Source organism: Erithacus rubecula, assembly GCF_903797595.1.
Source record: "Erithacus rubecula genome assembly, chromosome: 5".
Classification (NCBI taxonomy): Eukaryota; Metazoa; Chordata; class Aves; order Passeriformes; family Muscicapidae; genus Erithacus; species Erithacus rubecula.
In genome coordinates, this window is record NC_136687.1 from 43,666,175 (window position 1) to 43,686,796 (window position 20,622).

At 38.4% G+C, this 20,622-nt stretch overlaps 1 protein-coding gene across 1 annotated transcript in view; it reads right to left on the reverse strand.

Annotated features, from left to right (window-relative positions):
• The window catches only part of UBA6 (ubiquitin like modifier activating enzyme 6), a 27,538-nt gene continuing 6,916 nt past the window's right edge, over positions 1–20,622 (reverse strand). Inside the window, exons 8-34 of the mRNA XM_079305382.1 lie at positions 20,230–20,310; positions 19,562–19,684; positions 17,657–17,780; positions 16,324–16,427; positions 15,843–15,905; positions 15,315–15,391; positions 14,583–14,649; positions 14,037–14,180; positions 13,270–13,337; positions 12,926–13,004; positions 12,662–12,742; positions 12,232–12,309; positions 10,828–11,009; positions 10,355–10,460; positions 9,536–9,625; positions 9,357–9,437; positions 8,672–8,800; positions 7,790–7,841; positions 7,622–7,685; positions 6,847–6,916; positions 6,133–6,204; positions 5,319–5,436; positions 4,138–4,331; positions 2,879–3,006; positions 1,989–2,076; positions 1,517–1,611; positions 1–259 (exon numbers count right to left, since the gene is read on the reverse strand). Coding sequence (XP_079161508.1) covers positions 124–259; positions 1,517–1,611; positions 1,989–2,076; positions 2,879–3,006; positions 4,138–4,331; positions 5,319–5,436; positions 6,133–6,204; positions 6,847–6,916; positions 7,622–7,685; positions 7,790–7,841; positions 8,672–8,800; positions 9,357–9,437; positions 9,536–9,625; positions 10,355–10,460; positions 10,828–11,009; positions 12,232–12,309; positions 12,662–12,742; positions 12,926–13,004; positions 13,270–13,337; positions 14,037–14,180; positions 14,583–14,649; positions 15,315–15,391; positions 15,843–15,905; positions 16,324–16,427; positions 17,657–17,780; positions 19,562–19,684; positions 20,230–20,310 — 2,694 coding nt within the window. The 3' untranslated portion in view covers positions 1–123. The remainder of the gene's footprint in view (positions 260–1,516; positions 1,612–1,988; positions 2,077–2,878; positions 3,007–4,137; positions 4,332–5,318; positions 5,437–6,132; positions 6,205–6,846; positions 6,917–7,621; positions 7,686–7,789; positions 7,842–8,671; positions 8,801–9,356; positions 9,438–9,535; positions 9,626–10,354; positions 10,461–10,827; positions 11,010–12,231; positions 12,310–12,661; positions 12,743–12,925; positions 13,005–13,269; positions 13,338–14,036; positions 14,181–14,582; positions 14,650–15,314; positions 15,392–15,842; positions 15,906–16,323; positions 16,428–17,656; positions 17,781–19,561; positions 19,685–20,229; positions 20,311–20,622) is intronic.

The following is a 20,622-nucleotide window of genomic DNA, read 5'->3' on the forward strand; positions in this document are numbered from 1 at the left end:
TGATTTTCACAATTTAATTAAGGCTTCACCAAAAAGACATATATAGTACCATCTTTAATAGCTGAAAATTAGCACACTCCTTTCAGAACAAATTGTCCATGAGTGACTTTTGTGTCTCTACCATCAATTGTCTTCCTGAACAAAGTAGTATCTCACTGGTGGCCCTGGCAAGTCTTCTTCTCCATCAGTCTCTGGAGCAAATGATACTGTCAAATCCACATACTTCTTATCAGCTGATGGTTTCACAAGCTTTTGCATCCTATAAAAAAATGAAGAGCAGTTCATCAATTTCCTTCTAGTACCAGGAGGATTGGCAGTAGGAATTCAGGGCCAGACTAGAAGGAGGAGTTTCACTGTCAGCAATATGTATTGGCTCAGCATACTACAGACCAAATTAAAATAGAGAATAAGGGACCTCTCAATTGCGAACAAAAGCTGTTCCTCCAGCTGTTCTTCCACCTGAGCTTCAGCAAATCACACTCCATTTTCCTGACAGACACAGCCCATTAAAGTCTGAGAGTAGTAAAAAAATCCTGATATTCTCAAGAAGACAGCTTCATACCATGACCTTAACTTCATGACATACCCCACTCATTCAAAATTATTTATACAGCTGTAAGAGAAAGCATATAAGCAACGTTTTTGCAAATTCTCATCTTAGCATGCCAGGCACTCTACAGTTTAGCAGCTCTTCTCTCCCCAGGAGTTTGAAGTAGCTTGCTCATACTTCTTTGCCTGATACCTACTGGCAGGCCTTCAAAACAGTACTGATCAGTGCATCCATTTGCTTTGACAAAACCTGTGAGCACACACTTCATAGGAACTATAAGGAACAGATTTTGAGGTAAAATAGTTCAATCCACATTGGCAAGGCAGAACTAAACCTGGCTGAGATCTGACTCTTATTTTGCAAAGGCCTTCAGTCAAAACCCAATGCCCTGCCTTTCCATCCTGCCAAATTGTGAGGGTGAAATACCATAACTTCCTGTCTGTAAGCACCATTACAAAGCCTTTGTAAATATAATTTTTAAAAGGGCCAAAGTGATGTAAAATCTCAAGCAATTGCTATAATTACAGACTTCCAGAAATCTTATGCAAGCAATACATTATTCCTTCAGAGCCAAGGTGCAAAATATCAGCATTAGTTTTAAGCCAGTTTCAAAAGGTTCTAGCAGTAATGTTTTGCTGGAACCATGGTACATTCTTTCCCCCCCAAAATTTACTGTCAGACTTCTTTAGCTTTCTCCTGGTATTCAACAGTTAAAGCAGCATTTTGCAAGTTCCTTTCCTCATCACAGAAGTTAATTTACTGTCTCTTTTTTTTTTTTAACAAAAAGTAAGAAATTATCTTTTTTCCTTTCCAGTATCTTTTTCTTTCCAAAGTATTAATAGCTAGAAATCACTTTGAGAGAAAATACTGCTGTCATGCATGTATTACATGTCCTTTTGATACAATCAATGAATATAATTTGTATGTGCACTTGCATCCCAAAATCCATCTTCCAGTTATACTTACGTCAACTTTAATCTTTTAATGTGGCCTGGCATCACAGGAACATAGAGCATTTTGACTCCTTGTACAACCATAGTTGGTTCAATTCCATATTTCTCCTGAAATTCAAAAATTAAAACTTGTTTAAAGATTAGAACAGCTGCCCAAACCAACAGATACTACTGCTGCTAATACTATAGCTAAATACTCAAATCCATAGAATCCAAACCAGAAAATCTGCTAATGCATGGATGATGACAAACGGTTTTATTAAGATACATTTGGGCCAACTGAATTAACAAGGAATTTGAAAAAAAAGGCTTGGATTCCTTTACTTAGAGACATTCCCATTTAAATCAGTTATTACTAAAATTATTCTAGTTTGAACAGTAACTTGATGGAAATAAAAAAGAAAACAAAACACAATTAAACAATCCAAAATAAGAAAACTCCTTTCTTCCTGTCTTATATTAAGCCAGGACAGTAGAAAACTTACTCTGACAGCATTTATGAAGTCCAACAGAGTAAAATCCTCTTTCCCATAAATTGTCCACCTGTCCCAAATGGTAAATGATATCCCATTTCTGTTTTAAAAAGTGAAAGGTTGTTACTTTAGAATGTGAACTCAGTCATTCTCTTTAAAAGCATATTGACGAACTGCCATGTCTCCTTGGCGATGTGCTGTTTGATCTTGAGCAAAAAATCTGTTCCCCCTCTGCTGGCATTTCTCCGGCCCTCTGACCTTGCTAAGCATAAGACACAGTAAGACCTCTAAGTAAACGTGGTGTCTGACAGTGAAGTTACTGAGTTTTCAGTCCTACTGAAAAATAGCTCTTGTATTGAACAATATGCAAAAGCATGTCCAGGATGTTTCCTAAGAACTATGCCACACATCTACCTTCTCTAGATTTTTAAAGTCTCACAAGTAGCAGCTTCCACTGAAAACCAAACTAAGCCTTTAAACCCACTATTTTAAAAATTAGGACAAATTAATATGGACTGCATTTTCCAAACAGGCAATTCTTGGGCAACACATTATGGGCAGTATTATGGGCATATGGCAGTATTACACAGATCACTAACACCTCTAGCAGTACACAGTAAGTGGATAGCAGAATTTGATCACAAGGATGAAGCAATTCATCATCTTCCAAGTTTAAACAAGAAAAAAATAACCTTGAATATCTAGAATGCTTAACTGGAGTATGGCCACAAGCTGTGGTTCCATCATAGCTTCACCATGTGAGCACATAAGGCTTTAATGTGGATTTTGGATTTAATAACTATGCAAACTTCACACTTGTTGGAATGGTTCAGTAAGTTCTAAGCATTAATTAGTAGATTTTCCAAATACTGTCCTTGCCCTTCTGCCATTGTCCTTCCTACCTGATTTCTGTTCTTCTTACTTCAGCAGTTTCTGTAAAGACCATTATGGGAATGGCTAGGTTCAGAAAACAGTTCTTGTATGCATCAGCTGCGTAGCCACCCACAACTTTGATGAGTTCCAGTGCAACCTGGAGTAAATTAGAATTTACTTATTAGTAAATAGGTTTTAGTGTTATCAACTCTAGTGTAGTTGAGAGGCCAGCAACTTCTAAGGAAGTTGTTAATGAGATCAGCTTTTGTCCAATCAGCAAAGTAATATCGAAATGCAACCCACTATGCCACAGAAATAAATTCTGTTGCAGCCAAGGGAAATATTTAAAACATTCAAAAATGTTCTTAATGTAGAACTCTTCCAAAATTTGGTTTATGCAATCTCCACAAAGCATAAGGTTCTGTTGAGATACATGAAAGTGAACTCCTACAGAACAGATCCTTTCCACTTTTGGCAGTGGCATTCTAATGGAAGTTAGTAGTATTAATGGCTGAAAAGAAATCAAAATGCTGAATTCCAACCCACAACCAATTTGTGCTGCAAATCAAAAACAGAAGGACCAAAGGCTCACCATATTAAGTAAACTTCCCTTTTTGACTATTCAGGAGCCACTCTAGCAGCCACACTCACATCACTGAAGACTTTCACTGCTGGGACTGAATCTCCTTCAAAGTGGGCGGCTTCTCAATCACTGCTTCAGTAGTCATCCCACTCTCACAGCCAGACAAGGTTTCCTTGCTGGCTGGACCCTGAGTTACACTTAGCAGAGTCTCAGACTCCCGATTTCTTTAAATAATTTTATCATGGTAGCAACAGAATAACAACTCAAGCTAGTGCTTTGAAGTAGGGGCCCTGAATAAAGGACTACCCGGGCTTTTGTACCCTCAAAGTCTGTGTGCTTGACAGTCCAGGGTCTTCCAGCTCAGTCCTTGGCTCCTACTGTGTCTCTGAGCATCTGATCACCTGGCTGGGCCACAGGTCCCTGTGCCCCTTATTGTGCAAAGGGTCAGCATCAACCTCTTGCTTGAGACTCCCACCCAGAGATCAATCTTCAGCTGGCATTGCAGCTTCACACTGAGCTACCCGCACTATATTCCTCAACAAACACATCTAGAACCAAGCATGACCTTTGCTATTGGTTCATACAAAATAAATCCATTTCTTTAAATGAGCCTGTCAGGGTAGCAGTAATCAATACGCAGACAACAGCAGTTTTAGGCAAGAAACAGTAAGAGAAAGAAATATGCATTTTAAAAATCAATCTCACCAGCCCTGATACTGCAGCAGTTGCTGTTGCAATGGCAGGAATAATCTTCCCAGCAATGCGCTTGGTTTTGAACCGATCTGCTGGTTCGATGTTGTACATCTTGGCTCGCAGGTTTGATGCTGCTGTTATGAAATCTATGTGCCCATTACTATCATCATCTTTCTCAAAGGAGATGGGCTTCATTTGCAAGTCAGCTGCTCATAAAGAGAAAAAAAAAAAACAAAGAGCAAAAATTATTATTAGAAAACTGAAGATGCCATAAACATAATTTAAAGGAAGTAAAACCTTAGCAAATTAAAAATGTCACATACTGGAGCTTGGTGCCTTTCTTGTTTTCCTATGCTAGGAAAAACCACTTGCTAAAAGTTAATAATGAAATAAACATCAACAGAGCTCTGTAATTTTACTTTCCTTGCACCACCAAGAATAGATTTTGAACATTCCTATGGATGTTTCTCATACACCCCACCTCACCAAAGCTCCATATTGTAAGAATTCCATTTTAAACCTTAGTTTATCTGCAAAAAATTAAAAATATGGACTCAGTAGTATTGGAGTCAGAGTTTTGGGTTTATGCTCCATGAGGTAAGTTAGGGATAAGCTAATCTTTTTCCTGGATTCATGGGCTAAAAAAGTTGGCATGTAGTTGTTGCCCAGTCACCTCTTCATGTGGCCAGGCAAAAAAATGGGATGTGAGCATCCTCATTTGAAATCTAGAAGATGCTGATAATTACTCTTAACAGTTTTTACAATTCAAGATCATTTCAAATTGAGAGTTCTAAGTAGTGACTCTCAGCCTTCTCATGCCAGAATCACTTGCAGTCCATCTGGGATCCAGCCAGCACCCTTCCCCTCCTTAGGAGTTCAATTCCCTTGGGGAATGCTTACCCTTATGCATACCTTAATGCTGCCCGCTTACTGTGATCAGTGTTGTAATTACAAGCAAGTGCAACAGAAAGCCCTAAAACTTCCAGGAATCTCAGAAATGCAGACCAACAGGGTAATGTCAAGCAACAGGACAGGTATCTGCACGGAACTCCACAGGTGCCAGCTGACACATAGGTATCAGCTCTACTTCTTGCAGAATTCCAGAACTGCTTTATCCAAAGACCTGAATGTCACTGGTGGGAAATGCAAACACAGGATATAACTAAACTATGAAGCTGGTTTGCACTACTCACTTTCCAGAGCCTCGTTGGATAGTATAGACTTCTCCAGCTGGAAAATAGCATTTCTTTCATCCTCACTGCTGACAGGAATATGATCTGGTTTTCTTGCAGTTTCATCAGTCTGTACAACCTGCAAGTGTGTGCAGTGCTTGAGTAATAAAATACATAAACTTCATACAGCACAAGTGTCAAGTGTACTAAATTTCCTGTTTTCCTTTCAGGCTTTCCTCCCCAGGACCAAGTCAAGCCACGAGCTCTAAGAACATTAAAGGACAGGAGCATCTCTCATACAAGGAGAAGCTGAGAGAGCTGTCATGGCTCAGAGTGGAAAAGACAAAGGTCAGTGGGATCTTATCAATGTGTACAAGTATCTCATGGGGGAAAGTACAGAGAGCACAGCCAAACTCTTTTCACTGTGCCCAGTGACAGCCAAGGGCACAAAATGAAGCACATAAAATTCCATAAGAAACATAGAAAAATACTTCAAAGAAAAAGAAACAAACAAAAACATCCTAGACAAAACTGTGAGGAGAGTTAAATACTGGCACATTTAGCAGGGAGAGGCTGTGAGGATTCTATTTTCAGAGATATTCTTAACTCAAGGGGACACAGTCCTTGATGACCTGCTCTAGCTGCCCCTGCTTAAGCAAGAGGATTGAACTAGGTGGTGTTCAGGGGTTCCCTCTAAGTTTAACACACTCTTATTTCCCTAAAACACATTATAGTTTGTGTTTATTTCTCAATAGCATCAATGCAGTAGTTGGAGATGTGGGACACTCCTTGTGGAATATTTTATTTTTTTCTTTAAATTAAATATCATACTTACTTTGTTTGAAGGTCTAAACTCTGGTACCTTCACAGATGAAAGAATCCCCAAAATGGTTTCCTCTGACAAGTCCTGTTATGATTTTGAAGAAAATTTAAATTCACATTAACTCAAAAAACCTCCATAAAACAATTGTAAATACAATAGGATTTCAAAGACTACTAGACTCAAAAAGTCTAACAGATATTCAAGGATGTTTCAGCCAAACATCATCATTAAAACACCAAGTGACAATTCATTTTCCACAGCAAACCAGAGCAGTGTGAAGTGCCTACTTGAAAACTGAACAGAAGTGGAAACCTGACTTACAAGAAGGTCCAATTAGAAAACAAACAAGAAAAAATAAAGGTTAAGTAATGGAGAGGCTGTAAGCAGTAAAAAAAAAAAAACCAAACAAACAACCCTATAGCACAGATAAGACACATAGCTTTTTAAAAAGCGTTAAAGAGATTTTCTTTCAGTTCAGTAATTACATTGCATAAAAATAGTAATTCCTAAGGTTCAGTGCTTACTGAAAAGATCCAATACACTGCTCATGTCTTCTTTAGGTTAGGGATTTAAATAAAGAAAATAAATATTAGCAGCTGCCAAACAGCCAATGTTGAAGTATAGATTACTGTAAGAATCACTTTAATCAGCTCTCGAAAAGAACTGGGAGAACTGGCCAAAACTGAAGACCAAGTTAAGGGAACAGTCTGTTACAGTTTGGATTACCTTTTCTGTGAAAGGAACACAGTACACTGTTGCAAAGAGTTTTGCCATGCTCATGATGAAACCATAGTGCCTAAAGAAAAAAGCATTATTTTTGGTTGGTTGTTTTTTCTATTTTAGCTGCCCAAAGGTTTGCAATCATGTTCAAGAGTTATTTAATGAAATCTCCTTAACCTCTGTAGTCAAGTAAAAAATTAAAAATGCTCACGACATCAATAAAAAGCTTAATCTCAGAATTACTTCAATATTTACCATGATGTCAGTTTTCACTCAAACTAAAAATGGTGATCCAGTTACTCAAAGCATTGTAGATGTACAGCAGATAAAAGCTTTTTAATCCATCAACCACATAAATTTTTAAAATTATCTGTAATACCCAAGCCATCTAGATCAGACCCAAATTGTGATGAACAAGAAAAACAGTCCCATCACTAGGTCATTTGGCACATCCTGCATTTTTTGCTTTAGACAGTGGGGGCAGGGAGGTGTGACAGCAACAACTCAGTAATTCTGCAGCCATATAAGACATGAAATGGTTGTTCTAAGCCATTTCACATTACACGTCCAACCAGAATCCTCCAATCCCATATCAGTGAAAGTTTAATTATCTGCAGTGAAAGCATGTGACAGCTCACTGAATCTGCCACAGTATAAGACTGTGCACTAACACCTATCAATTCCAGTCCAACTTCCAGGGCTATAAAACCACTGCCTTGCACTTCCTGCTGTGAGTTTTACAGGACACTATATAATGCGTCTGGCACAGTACCATACTTACAAAGGATCATTAAATTCAAACTTCACAGGGAAAGGAGGCCTCTTTGGTGATTGCCAAAACAAACCTGGTAGGAAAACAGACTTTAGATGAAATCCTAAGGAACCAGGAGCAGCAACAACATGACATATGCCATGAATTTTCAACAGGCATAAAGGGGCATTTACTTACTTCCATCTTTTAATCGTGTATCAAGAGGAAATGAATGAAGGAGCTGAAGAGCCTAGAGGAAAAGCCAGAGTGGCTTTAGTAATTTGTCACATAGATTGACACGACCACACTTGATCAAGCCTGTCTAGCTGAAGTAATTTGAAAAGTTAAGAAAATCATGAGACACCTCTGTCAAGATGGACAGCTTAAAGACAAGTACTACTAGACAGAGTGCTTGCCCATTTTATTCACAGAACAGATATGACAATGTCACCTCATCTGTACAAAGCTCAAGCAAGGCATTTAATCCAAGAAGCAAAGCATTTTCCCCGACCTTATTGTTACTTCAGGATTTCTGCGTATGTATTCACAAGTTGGAATGCAATATTTTCTCAATGTGACAACTACCACCAGGGACTCTGTATGCACAGGAATGTTCATTAATCCACAACAACCCAATCCCATCTTTCCTACAAAATTACACACGTACTTTAAATGGCACTGTGGACCAGACTGTCAGAATGACTGGTTCTTATTTCAGAAGAATCTTTGAGATAATTGGGGTTACAAACATGAGTTCAGTAATGGGAATTTAGCATGGGAAACAAAAACTCACTGCCTAATAAAAGACATCTGATAATTCTGATACTTTGGAAAACACTGGAAAAATGCGAAGAAAACTGCATGGAGACTACTGAACAGAGTGCTAAGAGTGAATTAATAAACCAGACCTGGAAGTGCTACAGTAGAAAGGGATGCAGCATTTTTAGGTTTCAAACATAGTTTGTTATTTATGAAGAGATGGAAGTGAATGCAAAGACTTGGACACCTTGTTATTAGAGCCACCAAGTTTTCTAAAAACCTCATCAGTCTACTGCTACCTCATTTACAGGTCTTACCTACCTTATGGCTAAAATACTTCTCAAATTTTACTCTTGCTAGTTCTACACATTGAGTCCAACTTCGGGGTCTTCTACTGAGAGTTTTAATAACATGAAAACAGCCTTCCAAGCTCTCTCCTGATTTTATTCTCTAGATAAAGAAACATGAAAATGTTGAAACAGACAAGAGTCGTCCTAATTCAGTCAAACAGTAAATACGTTTCTATTAATCCACAGGCAAGAGGAAACAGACATTCACTTATTGAAATATTATCCTCTATATGCTCCTCTCCACTGGGTTTTTTTCCCCCATTTACTTCCACCAGCCCTATGGATCACAGGCTATTAAAGACTCACAAGAAAAAGTAGTAAACAATTTCCATCTAATTTAATACTACTTGAACTCACTTCAAACTCAGTCTTACTTTCATTTTCCCCAGCAAGTTGCACATCAGTGTGACATACAATAATCAAACAATAGCAATGTCTCAGTCTTTATGGTATTTCTACATCATGTACAGGCCCATGAGCTGGAATAGCTTTTAATTACAAGACACACCAGAAATACTGTTCATATGGTCAACTAATGACTTGGTCAAGTAAGTCTTCAGGTTTTCTGAAAAAAGTCAGAAGCTAACCCTAATCTCACTGGCATTAAACAGAAACAAAATCCATAAAACAGTTTAAGCCCTCTATTTTTCCCCTACCTGTAAAACTTCTTCTGCTGACGGATAGGTTTGCCAGAACTTGTTAAATAATGAAGGCTTGTGAGAAAATGAACTTTCAAACTGTAAAATAAAAATAACAAATGTGGCATTATGCAAGATGCCCACTTTTCCAAACACACAGGGAGTTGTGCTGAATGCCAGAAAGGTTAATCCATTACCTTATCTCTTGCCCACTGTATTGTATGCTCAATAGCAGCTGGGAAAGATTTCAAGGTGCAAAAAGGTATTTCTTCCTCTGGTGGATCCCGCTGTAATTAAGGAGGGTTGCATGTCAATGCAGGCTTATCCAGGTTAATTGCTAATAATAGCACCAAGAACTTGTACACTACAGAAGCTAAAAACTCTGCTGTTATAAAGTACAAGTGTTTATTTTATGCTTAGGAATCTTTCTTATGAACACTGGCTATAAGTGTCAATTCTTCGTTATGAGGAATAGTCTAAACTCAACACTGGAAAGCAAAACTGAACTGTGAAACATAAACAACAGGTGAAATTGCCAGCCAGCTTTTCAAAGATGTGCAGCTGGCGTTCAGGTACACTTTCAACATGAAACATACCCTGTTACTCAAGGCCAGAAAGACTTCTTTATGGACCCTAACAAGACAATTAGGATGCTCAAAATCCTCTCTCTGTGTCCAAATGGCACTATTTCATGGTGTTCTCAAACAGTGAATTTCTCCACAAGAACTTAAAACAGAGGGATACTGCAGGTAGTGTCTATTAGCAATAGAGTCTGAAGGTTCATTTCCCCTTTCCCATTCAAACAGAACTGTTATGTATGCTTGTAAAGAACTGCTCAAATTTTATATCCTGTGAGTTTTTCTTTAGAAACAAAGGAAGTAATTATTTCCTAACAGTACTGTTCTTCAGCAGCTCAAATAGGCCACCTATTTTAGAAAGACACAAAAATGATCAAAGAATCAGAGGGCATCATGGGACAAGCCAAAGAAGGTGAGCGATAGTCTTGAAAGACTTACATGACTATTGTATGACTCTGTCAGATGGGGCACAATAACTTCTGTGTGTCCTTTTGTTCCCATAGTTCCGGAGTCTATAAGAGGACGCAGGTTTGCTACACAACGACTGACATGGAAAGACACAGACTATCAGAGCACAGAACAGTCTTTACATTCTTGCCTTGCAAACATTACTGAAGTGCAATCAGAGTTGTCTCCAGGCATTTTTAGAGAGTGAAAGAGAGTGGAAAGCTTATACCAAACTCAGGAAAAAAAGGGATGAATATGAATTATTCAGGTTAAATCAGGTTAGACTATACACCTCAGCATGCGTGGATTATGAGCATTTGAAATTATTTGTAAATGCCAATATCTCTACTTTTTAAATTTAAATCCATATTTTTATGCTTAAGTAATTCAACCTTAAAACTGCTAGAGTATTCTCATCACCATCAAAAATTAAGAGTTGCCCTTGCTTCCCTTCCACCTCCTACCTATCAATGTATCTCCTGGCTTCAACATTGTCCAAAGCAGTCACAATCACGTCTTGCTTGGTGTAGAATTCATCGCTGTAAGTGTTCTCAGTGGCTGGACAAACCTTATTAATATCCGAATCAATCTTTATGTAAGGATTGATGTTCAGAGTTGCTTCTGCTGCAGTGTAGCTCTTAGGTTTCTGAAAACATAAATGCAGACAACAGCAATATGCAGATAAAGAATATCAGGGACCCAGAAATACTGACTTCATTTACTAATCAGACAAAATTCACTGACAAATATTACTATGCAAAACATAAAATAAATGACATTTTTAATCATATACCTTCCTCACGGATAAATATCTTATTAATCTAGTTTTATTTTTTATTTTAAAGTGTTTAAGTGGTTTATCAAGTAACTGAAACTAAGGCCACATGCTGCCTTTCATAAGAATTTCTTCAAAAGAAGAGAGTTCATGACTGTCTGACGATAAACCCATCAGTAACTCTGTGTCTATGCAGCACAGATATCAAGCACCTGTGAATAATCACATTACTACAAGGTATTTTCCACAATTTCAAATTTCCAATTTCAGAAGCTAAACTGAAATGGAGTTCTTTCCACCCAACACTTCTAGCCATACTGCAGTTTTCTAGGGATCAGCACTCAAGCTGTGGTTTCCAAAAGATTGCAGGGCTCACTTTGCATTTATCTATCCCTCCACAGCACAATCTCTTCCCAGATTTGCTACACATAAACAGGAGGCAGAAAATTCAGCTGTTGGGTTTTGGGCAGGGGATACTGTTTCCCACATTGCTGTCAAGATGTAAGCCACCTTCATTTTGTGCTCTGTTTGCAAGTATGCGGATGTTCTCTCTGCTTCTAAAGAACTAACAGCTTCTGTGTTATGCATTTACTGAATGTACATGTTGAGCTTTTTCAAAGCGATTTACCAGCTTAGTGAAAACTGAATTAAGTCAGAAGACATCAACTTTGGTCAAGTGGCATCAGCAGCAGCACTACTGCACTCTATTAAGAACACTTCTGCGAGCACTGTCTATTTCTTGTTCATTTTCCCCAAATTTCAATGGCATAGTAGAGCATTTCAGACACAGCAACTTATGGCAGACTCTTAGCAATACAGCACTCATCCAACTGTCAAATCTGAGAGATTTCATTAGTGAAAAGCACCAGTACAAATTAAGATTAGACTAGACAATTCTACTCAACTGATACTAATGATGAGTTGGATGCCACTGGAGTTCTAGGCACTGTTTAAAAAAAACCCTAGATATCATTAACAGCCTTTCAAGTATTTTCTGGACAGAAGGACAGACACTCACAAGTTCAGCTCCCTATAGGGACACATGACAGGGAGACACAATAGTCCAGAAAATTCACTGAATAAGAAAGCCTACCTGTATGTGATGAGGTCGAAAAAGAAACTGCCTGTTCAGATTGGATTTCTCTATCAAATCTGGATCTGTAATTGTAACCTAAGTCAGAAAGGGCAAAATCAACAGCTGAAGTTACAATTTAAGTGTAACACTGAGCAAGGATTTTGATAAAACTTCTATAGACACTTGTCAAAACAAAACACTTGTACTGACATCCACTGTGGTCAAAGCTCTGCTTATACTAACTAAAATTTGTTTTAAAATTAAAATACAGCAAGACTGCTCCAGGTGTTTCTAAGTGCACACCCATCAATGCCAAGGCCACTGTATCCTCTGCGCAGAGATCAACATGAAATAAGACTTCGGCTTTCAACAATTTTAGTTGTTTAATTATTTAATTCTTCCCTGTCACATTACTTCTAATGAGAAGTAAGGTTAACAGATAACTTACCAATCCTTTGTCTTGCCCAGTACCAACACCAAGAAGAGCAAAGTTTTTCAGCATTTCACAGCCTATCGCTCCACAGCCAACCTAAAGAACATTACATTTGTAGAATCAGAAATGTATGTGGAAACACAAAGACAAATCCCACTGCAATTCTGGGCCTTTTATTCTGCAGTGGCACATATCAGAGCTGCCCCCACGTATTTTGAGGACAGTAGGCATTAGCTGTACCAACAAAGCATTTGCAAACAGTGTGTCAGTCCTACTCACCAAGAAAACATTCAAATCACGGAGCTTCTGGCAGAGAGAATCTCCAATACAAGCCCTCAAGGCATCATATCTATCTCCCCTATGCAGGCACAGGAGACAAAAACAGGAGACTTCAAGCTGCTATTTATCATGATAGTACCACTGATGCCAAACTACACTTTGATGTGAACTAAGTAAATCAGACAGTCTATAATTCCTCTTCATCCCATGCTGAAATAGGACACACATTCTTAAGCCCGAACCTGTCCCTCCAACAATTAAAAATTAACTTTAAAAGACATCTGTGCCTGCTAGAGACTCAGATGTGAATAGTACATAAGCCAGCAGATTGTAGTTATATTTACCGTGGGAGAAACTCCTCAGAGCCCACCTTCTCTAGAGGTGTTACAATTTCTAACGCATCTATATATAGCTGTAAAAAAAAAAAAAAAAAAAAAAAAAGAAAATAATCCAATAAAAACATGTGACAAACACTAATGTTATTTTAATTTTAAAACTAACTACTTTGTGTGAACAAGAGTCTAGAAATTTACAAGCACTACATATTTACTGTCAGTGGAAGACAACACAGCATCTGGTACCCGACAGTTCACTTCACAATTTTAGTGGACAGAAAAAAGCACTTGGACACAGAGGGGAAAAAAACATACACCCAAACAGGTTAAAGTGCAAGTTTTTGACTTCAGACAGGCATGTTACCCCTCCATAGGTAACTGTGAAGATTGTGACATTTTTTAATCCAACTGTACTCTGACATTTATTTTGAGAGTCTAAAAGCCCTGCTCTTAAGTACAGTAGCTTAAGCTAGTATCTGCACTGTATCACACCTTTACATCCATGCAGTTACAAGCCAATGCTTTTTTTGCTAGTGTGCAAAAATAAGGTGCTGTCTGAATCCCAAATACAAAAATTTTAACTAAAACTGGACGTACTTTTATAGTACACATAAAAACACCACTTTTTTCTAAACAGAGTTCTCAATTTTTTTTTTTTTTTTTTTTTAGTTCCATGTTATAGAAGTTGTTCAGGTTACTCTGATCATATAGCATTTACACACAACTGTCCATTCATAAGATGTCAAGATAACCAGCCAAAAACCAAGAAGCCTTACCCACTGCTGCAATGGAGAAAATTTTCCTGTTATTGCTTTCAGGACTTCCTGGCTAGCAACACCACCCACAGCTGCAGCCAAAGGAGGTAGAAATCCCTGAGCAGTCCTAGACAGCCATTTCACCACATCTCCATTCACCTGAGGCTGGAAAGACACAGGAACAGGTTTACCCCCTCAGTGAACAAGTCAGTGTTTGAAAGTTTCACAGACCATTATTCTTCAGTAGAAGACAGATTATTTCACTCTGACTAGCAAAAGTGTTTCCAGCCAAGACAGATCCACCATATACCCTGTACTTGTCATATGTATTTGTCTAAAAACTGGATTCACATCACCACAGGATCAGCCTTCATGTCAGGTCAACATTCAGTTGAACCCATGCTGAAATCCCATTCTGTTTCCTCATATGGCCTTCAGATAGCCAGCTGATTCATCTAAAGATAGATTCAAAGGCCAGAACAAGGACCAACAACTAAAGCAAGACCTTTAGGCAAGTAAATGAGCACATAAAAAAGTGACTCATAATGACAATGATTCCTTACTCACTTTGTTTTCCAGTGTTTCACTTATAGACATGGCTATTTTCAGCATTTCCTCAGCATCTTGAAGGCATCTAGACACCAGGGCAGAAACAATAATGATGACTTAAACATTCCAGAGTTCTTCTAGAAACATAATCAATGGAAGAAAAAAGCAATGGCTACAGTAGGAAGTTTGGAATCTCACATTATCCTTAACAGTGAGCATTCAAGATGTACTTCTAAATGTTAGGGTTAGCTCAAGAACAGGAGTCTCAATGGAAAAGCCCACATGCAAGCACAGTCTTAAGACTTATACTTTTTAAGTAGTTTTGTCTCATTTAACTCACAATTACACACATCAAGAACAACAGCTGAATTAAGAATACTGAAAATTAAACCCAAATCATTCAGATAATTTTCTAAAAAGCCATGAACTACAAGATAATTCAGGACCACTGAAACAACTTTTCCATATCAATCCCATGTTGGGATTGATGTGAAGAAATTAGAATAGAGAAGGCCTTCCTCCAGAAGTATCTTCTACCTATCTGGGCCCAGAAAGTGTCCTTCCTATATTAGGAAAAGCTTGTTACACACCCAGACACACATCAGGTAACATTTTTCATCTTTCCATTTTTACGTGGTCTATCAGGTACCAGACAGGGAAGGTACCATGCTGCACAGCCAGCCACTAACTACACAAAAAGGAGAGATCTGTCTGATTCAAGGCTTGGCAAACACAGAACTTCTGCTTTACCCAATGTTTGGTCTGCGACCAAAGTTCTCCTGGAAGTGGTTCAAGGCAAGCATGGCAACATGGATCTGCAAAGGTGCCTGTTGAGACAGCAACAGCTGTTGATCAGTTATGAACCAGAGAGAAATGAAGTACACAAAACAACTATCTGAACTCTTCTGTTACCATTCCATTTCTTGTCTCTAAAGTACAACACTCAAAAAAAGTTTTAAAATAACATTAAAAAGAAAACTTGAAATATTAATGTTTGGAAAAAAGTATTGCTCAGTAATGCAATGCCTTACACACGCATTCAGCATCCACTTCAACTAAGTCCAAATGAACAGTCCCCAAAAGAATTTAGAGCTGAATTGGAAAGTGTGGTAATCTTCTTTTAACTAGACAATATAATGCATTGAATTTTGCCAAACATCAATAACAAAGCCTAACATCAAGGTCAAAAAGTAGAAGTTATATCATTCTAAACATAAAGCTACAGATTACAATTCATGTATTTTTACTACTATGCCCAAATCCCCACATGCTAATTACCTCAGGCTTGCTAAAATCTGCAACAACACATAATGGATTTGTTATCTGCTTCTCCAGCTGTTCCTGGAAAAAAGACAATGACAACAACACACTACTTAAGAGCATGACAGCCACTCCTACCTGACAAAACAATACTCCTCCTACAGAGATTAAGAAATAAATATCCTTTCTGACTAGCATTGCCATTGCTCTCTTCATTATTCATACCACACTAGATGCTAAAAATAATTATCTACTGCAAGTTTTATCAAAAATGGTTAGAAAGATGTTTCACATCCTAGTGGCAAGATTCATCTTTAAATGGGCATGATTTTTGGGGCTGTCCTGTGCAGAGTCCCAAAAGCTAAGTCCACGATCCTTGTGAGCCCCTTCCAAACAAAGAACATTCTATAATTCTAGGAAACATGTACATGCTGAACTCTGCTTCCAGTGCTCAGAGCATTAATGCCTGAGAGCCCAGCTCTGTCAAGTGCACACTTACAAAGTAACACATCTTGGGAGTCTTCACTTGCACGGCTATACCTCCATGCAGGTAAGGCTCCATCCCTGATGTATCACCAATGCTGAAGGAATAAGGTGACACAACTGAAAAGAGAAGAGAATCAACAGTGACAGATAATTCAAAGTATTATTGGATGCTACAGTTCTGTATTCATGGAAGCGGTGGTTTGCCAGTGCTTTTTGTGCTGCAATTTTTTTTTGTTATGAAAGCATAAGCAAAGCTGATCCTCCTAACAGGATTAACAGAAACTGGCAGAGGGACAAAGTATTAGTTTCACATGATCTGTTATGAAATGAGCTTTTTTAAGTGGCAGCAGATTTAACAAGAATTCCGATGACCACAGCTCTGTAACAAAAATGAAATCACATTTCATTTTCTTTAGACTGTGCACAGCAGTGTCCAGTATTAACTGCTCTGAGTAGGATTTTAGCCCTGTGATGAGAACTACAGGCAATCAAAAAAAAAGGCAGCTAGAGCATTTTGTCATATCTTGCCCCTCATACACGGGAAGCATTATTCAGGCAAGGCAAAAAGACAGAAATTGTTAATTCATGGAAAACTAAAACCAAAAGCTAAGCCATGAAAGGAGGAAGGCAATGACTGCAGGATCAGTTCTAGCAAAATGCAAGGGCCCAGAGGAAACAGATTCAAGCACATGTTTCAAGGGTACTGTTTTTTGTCTCAGACCACAAAACAATTAAAAACAAACAAATAATGGCAACCCACTTGCCCTCTCTTCTGCTCCAAACAAACAGACAATCAGAGCTGGGAACTGGAAAATTCCTCAGCATCCAAAAGAAACTAAGTAGAATGCCTTGCAACATGCATGAAGTAGAACAAAGTAGGGTAGATATAAATAATGAAAATAATTTCAAAAGCATTTTTAGAACTATGTAAATGCATCCCTGTACACTTAAATTGTCACCCAAAAAAGCTACAAGGCCAACAGTGACACACCAAGTGGCATCCAAAACTATGACAGAAGAACAGGCATTATGGGACCCTCCAAATACCAAACCAGTTTCATCAGCAGAAGAATGATGGCTGCTCAGAGGCTGCCAACTAGATTCCACATTTTGAGCTAAGTAATTCCACTGGCTCCTTAAGCAGCAATATGAGTTCATGTAGACTTTACTAAATGGAAATGCCATCAAAACAATACCAGAAAGACCTTTGCACCAAAAAGGAATTTTTTGTGCAAGCTCACTGGAGGTCTGCACAATCCAGCACCTCTGACTACGGTAACTAACACTGGAATGGCTAAATCAGGCCAGAAAACAAGTACCTTGCAAATGAGTCAGCAACAGTTTACCTGTTATTGGGTGTGTGGATCCATTCAAGCATGACATTCCATTAACTTCCCGAAAGGTTAAGAACTGTCCTGTCTCAAGCCTGTGGGGATGATTTTCAAGGCAAGTGACAATACCAGGATTTGACTGAAACAAAAAATGGCAGTCAGCAAGGAGGAAAGTGTCTCATGCAAAGGGGTCATGTTGTATTGCAGGCACATAGCTTTTTGTCTGCTGAACCTGCAATCTCTAATACTTTTAACATCTCATTTCTGTCACAGCAAGAGAGTTACCTATGACGTTTTCAGTCCTACAATTTTCAATTTAACAGTGTTTCTACAACACAAACTTTCTCATTTTTATTGTTTCCAGTTCTCAGTATGTTAGCAAACTGCATCTGCTAGATCTCAGCAATCAGAACATTGCTATGTTCTAAAATAGTAGCAGATTTATCCCATTTTTCCAAAATGAAAATAGTCCCCATGTGCAAAGAAATTTTCAGAGGCCTTAAAAAGTAGTCTTGTCTATGGTCCTTATTACTCCATGCTTCCTTTCTGTGTGATCCTTAGAAAGGACATCCAAAATCCTTCTTGCAAGTTGGGAAGCTTAAAAAACTGGACAGCACACAGGAGAGACACAGCTTACACTTGTCACAGACAAGGTTACACTTGCAGGAATCTCAGACATCCTGTAACAGGATGTGATGCCAACCTGCCATGCACACAGAGACCTCACTGCAGTCTGAACACAGCTCATCAAGACCTTGTGCTGCACCTCAGGCTGTAACCTGGTGGACTTGCAAGCATGCCTGGCCTGTAAAGTCTCCTCTCTTCCCTTCCTGAGTCCCCAGTATATGAAAGATTTCAACTAAGTGGCATAGAACTTAATTAGGGTGGATCACATTCTCTGTAGACAATAAACAACAGCAGAAGGGTTGACTGGGGAAAATTCTGCTCTGATTTAGGGACACAGTGCCACCTCAACCCTGTCTACAGGACAAGAACGACCACTTGATGGCACTGAGTTTTAATTCTCATCAGTCTTACACTTCAGAGTGGAAGAAGATACAACTAAATTTAAGTATCAGATCATTAAACACAGGACATATATACAAATATATCTTCATTCCTGGACTTGGCAGGTAATCAGCACAAGCCATGAAACTCAGCTATATACTCCTTATGTAATTAACGAGAACAATCAAGTCATCCATTGCCTTTTAAAGGCACTAAGGAATAGGCTACCCAAATCATCATATCATAAGCTTTGATTCAGACCAAACCCAACTTGCTGTACAACCCCTCCGAGATTGCTTATTATATCTAGACTGGATATAGGACAAAAGACTTGCTGCTGGATGAGTGAGCTTACTGTCTGGACTTCCAGAACAGAAAAAAGGACCTAAAGTAATTTTCCGTTATAAAACAGTAATAAAAGATTAAATGGACATGGTAACATTCTGCACTGGAAATATCAGCAATAATCCCTTCTCATTTTCTCTGCTTTGGCAGGTTAAAATAAATATTTAAATTTCTTTGCAAAATAACCTCTCAATCTCCTTGATTATTCCAGTAGCCCACCTGTAAGTGCTGCAGTTTCTTCTAAAAAGGGCTCATTTCACACCTGTTTTCAAGCTTCCTTAGACTTGCCTAAGTTACAACCTCTTCTTTTTACATCCCGTCATTTCTGTCTCTCCCTCTCTCCCCAGTTAAAAAAAAAATCAGTATCATGTGTTACACAGTAAGTAATTTTGGTGTTACAGTAAGTAACAACTGAGAGGCAAGAACAAAGTAACTTTGGTCGGTTTATAGCGCCAATTTTAAATTGCTTAGCAATTAAAAATTGCTTGAGCAGGCTGCTCAAGTGAAGCACACTGGCACTCTCCTTTTAAAAACAGTTAAAGCAACACATTGACTTCTATCCCTTACTTGGGTTATATTTGAAATGAAAATCTCCTTTGGCTCCTCTCCTGTTGTATCCAGCACTTCAAATTCATCACCAAAGTCACAAAACAAACGTGAACATACTCCATACACATCTGCACTGATGAACTACAAGAGAAAGTAAAAATCATGAGCACAACAGCACAAGCCAAAGTTATGGTGCCTCACTGGATCTTGTTGAACAGCAGCAGGTTTAATTCTATAGTGGAAACCTGTTGTGTACTCAGGCCACTGACTACACAGCACAGCACTGATAACAGACCTTAAACCTGCAGGAGCATTTCTGAGCCCATTCATAACACAGGAGTAACATCACTACACAGTGAAATGCTGCCATTTCTACTTCTTTTAAATTCAGCCTCAGTATGTCCTTCAGTCTCAGCACATTCTTTCCATTTTGAGAACCATTTTGAGTTAACAGTGAAAACCATTTCTTTAACACAACTGCTTTTAATTAAGGATCAAGCTGTGGTTACTTGTGCTGGTATCCAGATAATACCAGTAGCACCCAAAACTCCGGCTGCTCCGTCAACATGCCATCTGCATTGAATTATATACCTCATAACCAGCTTTCTCCATCTTTGGAAAGAACACCCTGAAGGTCCAGAATGCCCACTGTACACATTATTCATGTATTGCATTTTTTTTATTACCTTAATAGGTGGCTGCTGAGCATGACAGAAGTCATTGATCTTCTTCTGCAGCAACAGACTTACTTCAGTCAATATGACACACTGTGAAAAAGAATAGAGATACTTCTAAGACACCAAAAGTAATCAGTATCTTCAGGCTATGGGAAAACTTCGTACCTAGAGTAAGTTATGTAGGTGTCCTGACTCCTATCCTCCACACTTAAGAGAAAGAGTCTTGAGTAATTTTTCTCATTAAAGCAGAATAGTTACCACCCTACAAGTTCTGGAAACAAAATGAGTAACAGCAGGTAGAGCAAATTCTCAGGTTTTTGCTTGTTTGGTTGTTTTTTTATTTTAACTGCAGCTGTGAAACTCAAAACCAAGTTAGAATATTTTCCTAAACAGTTATGGACA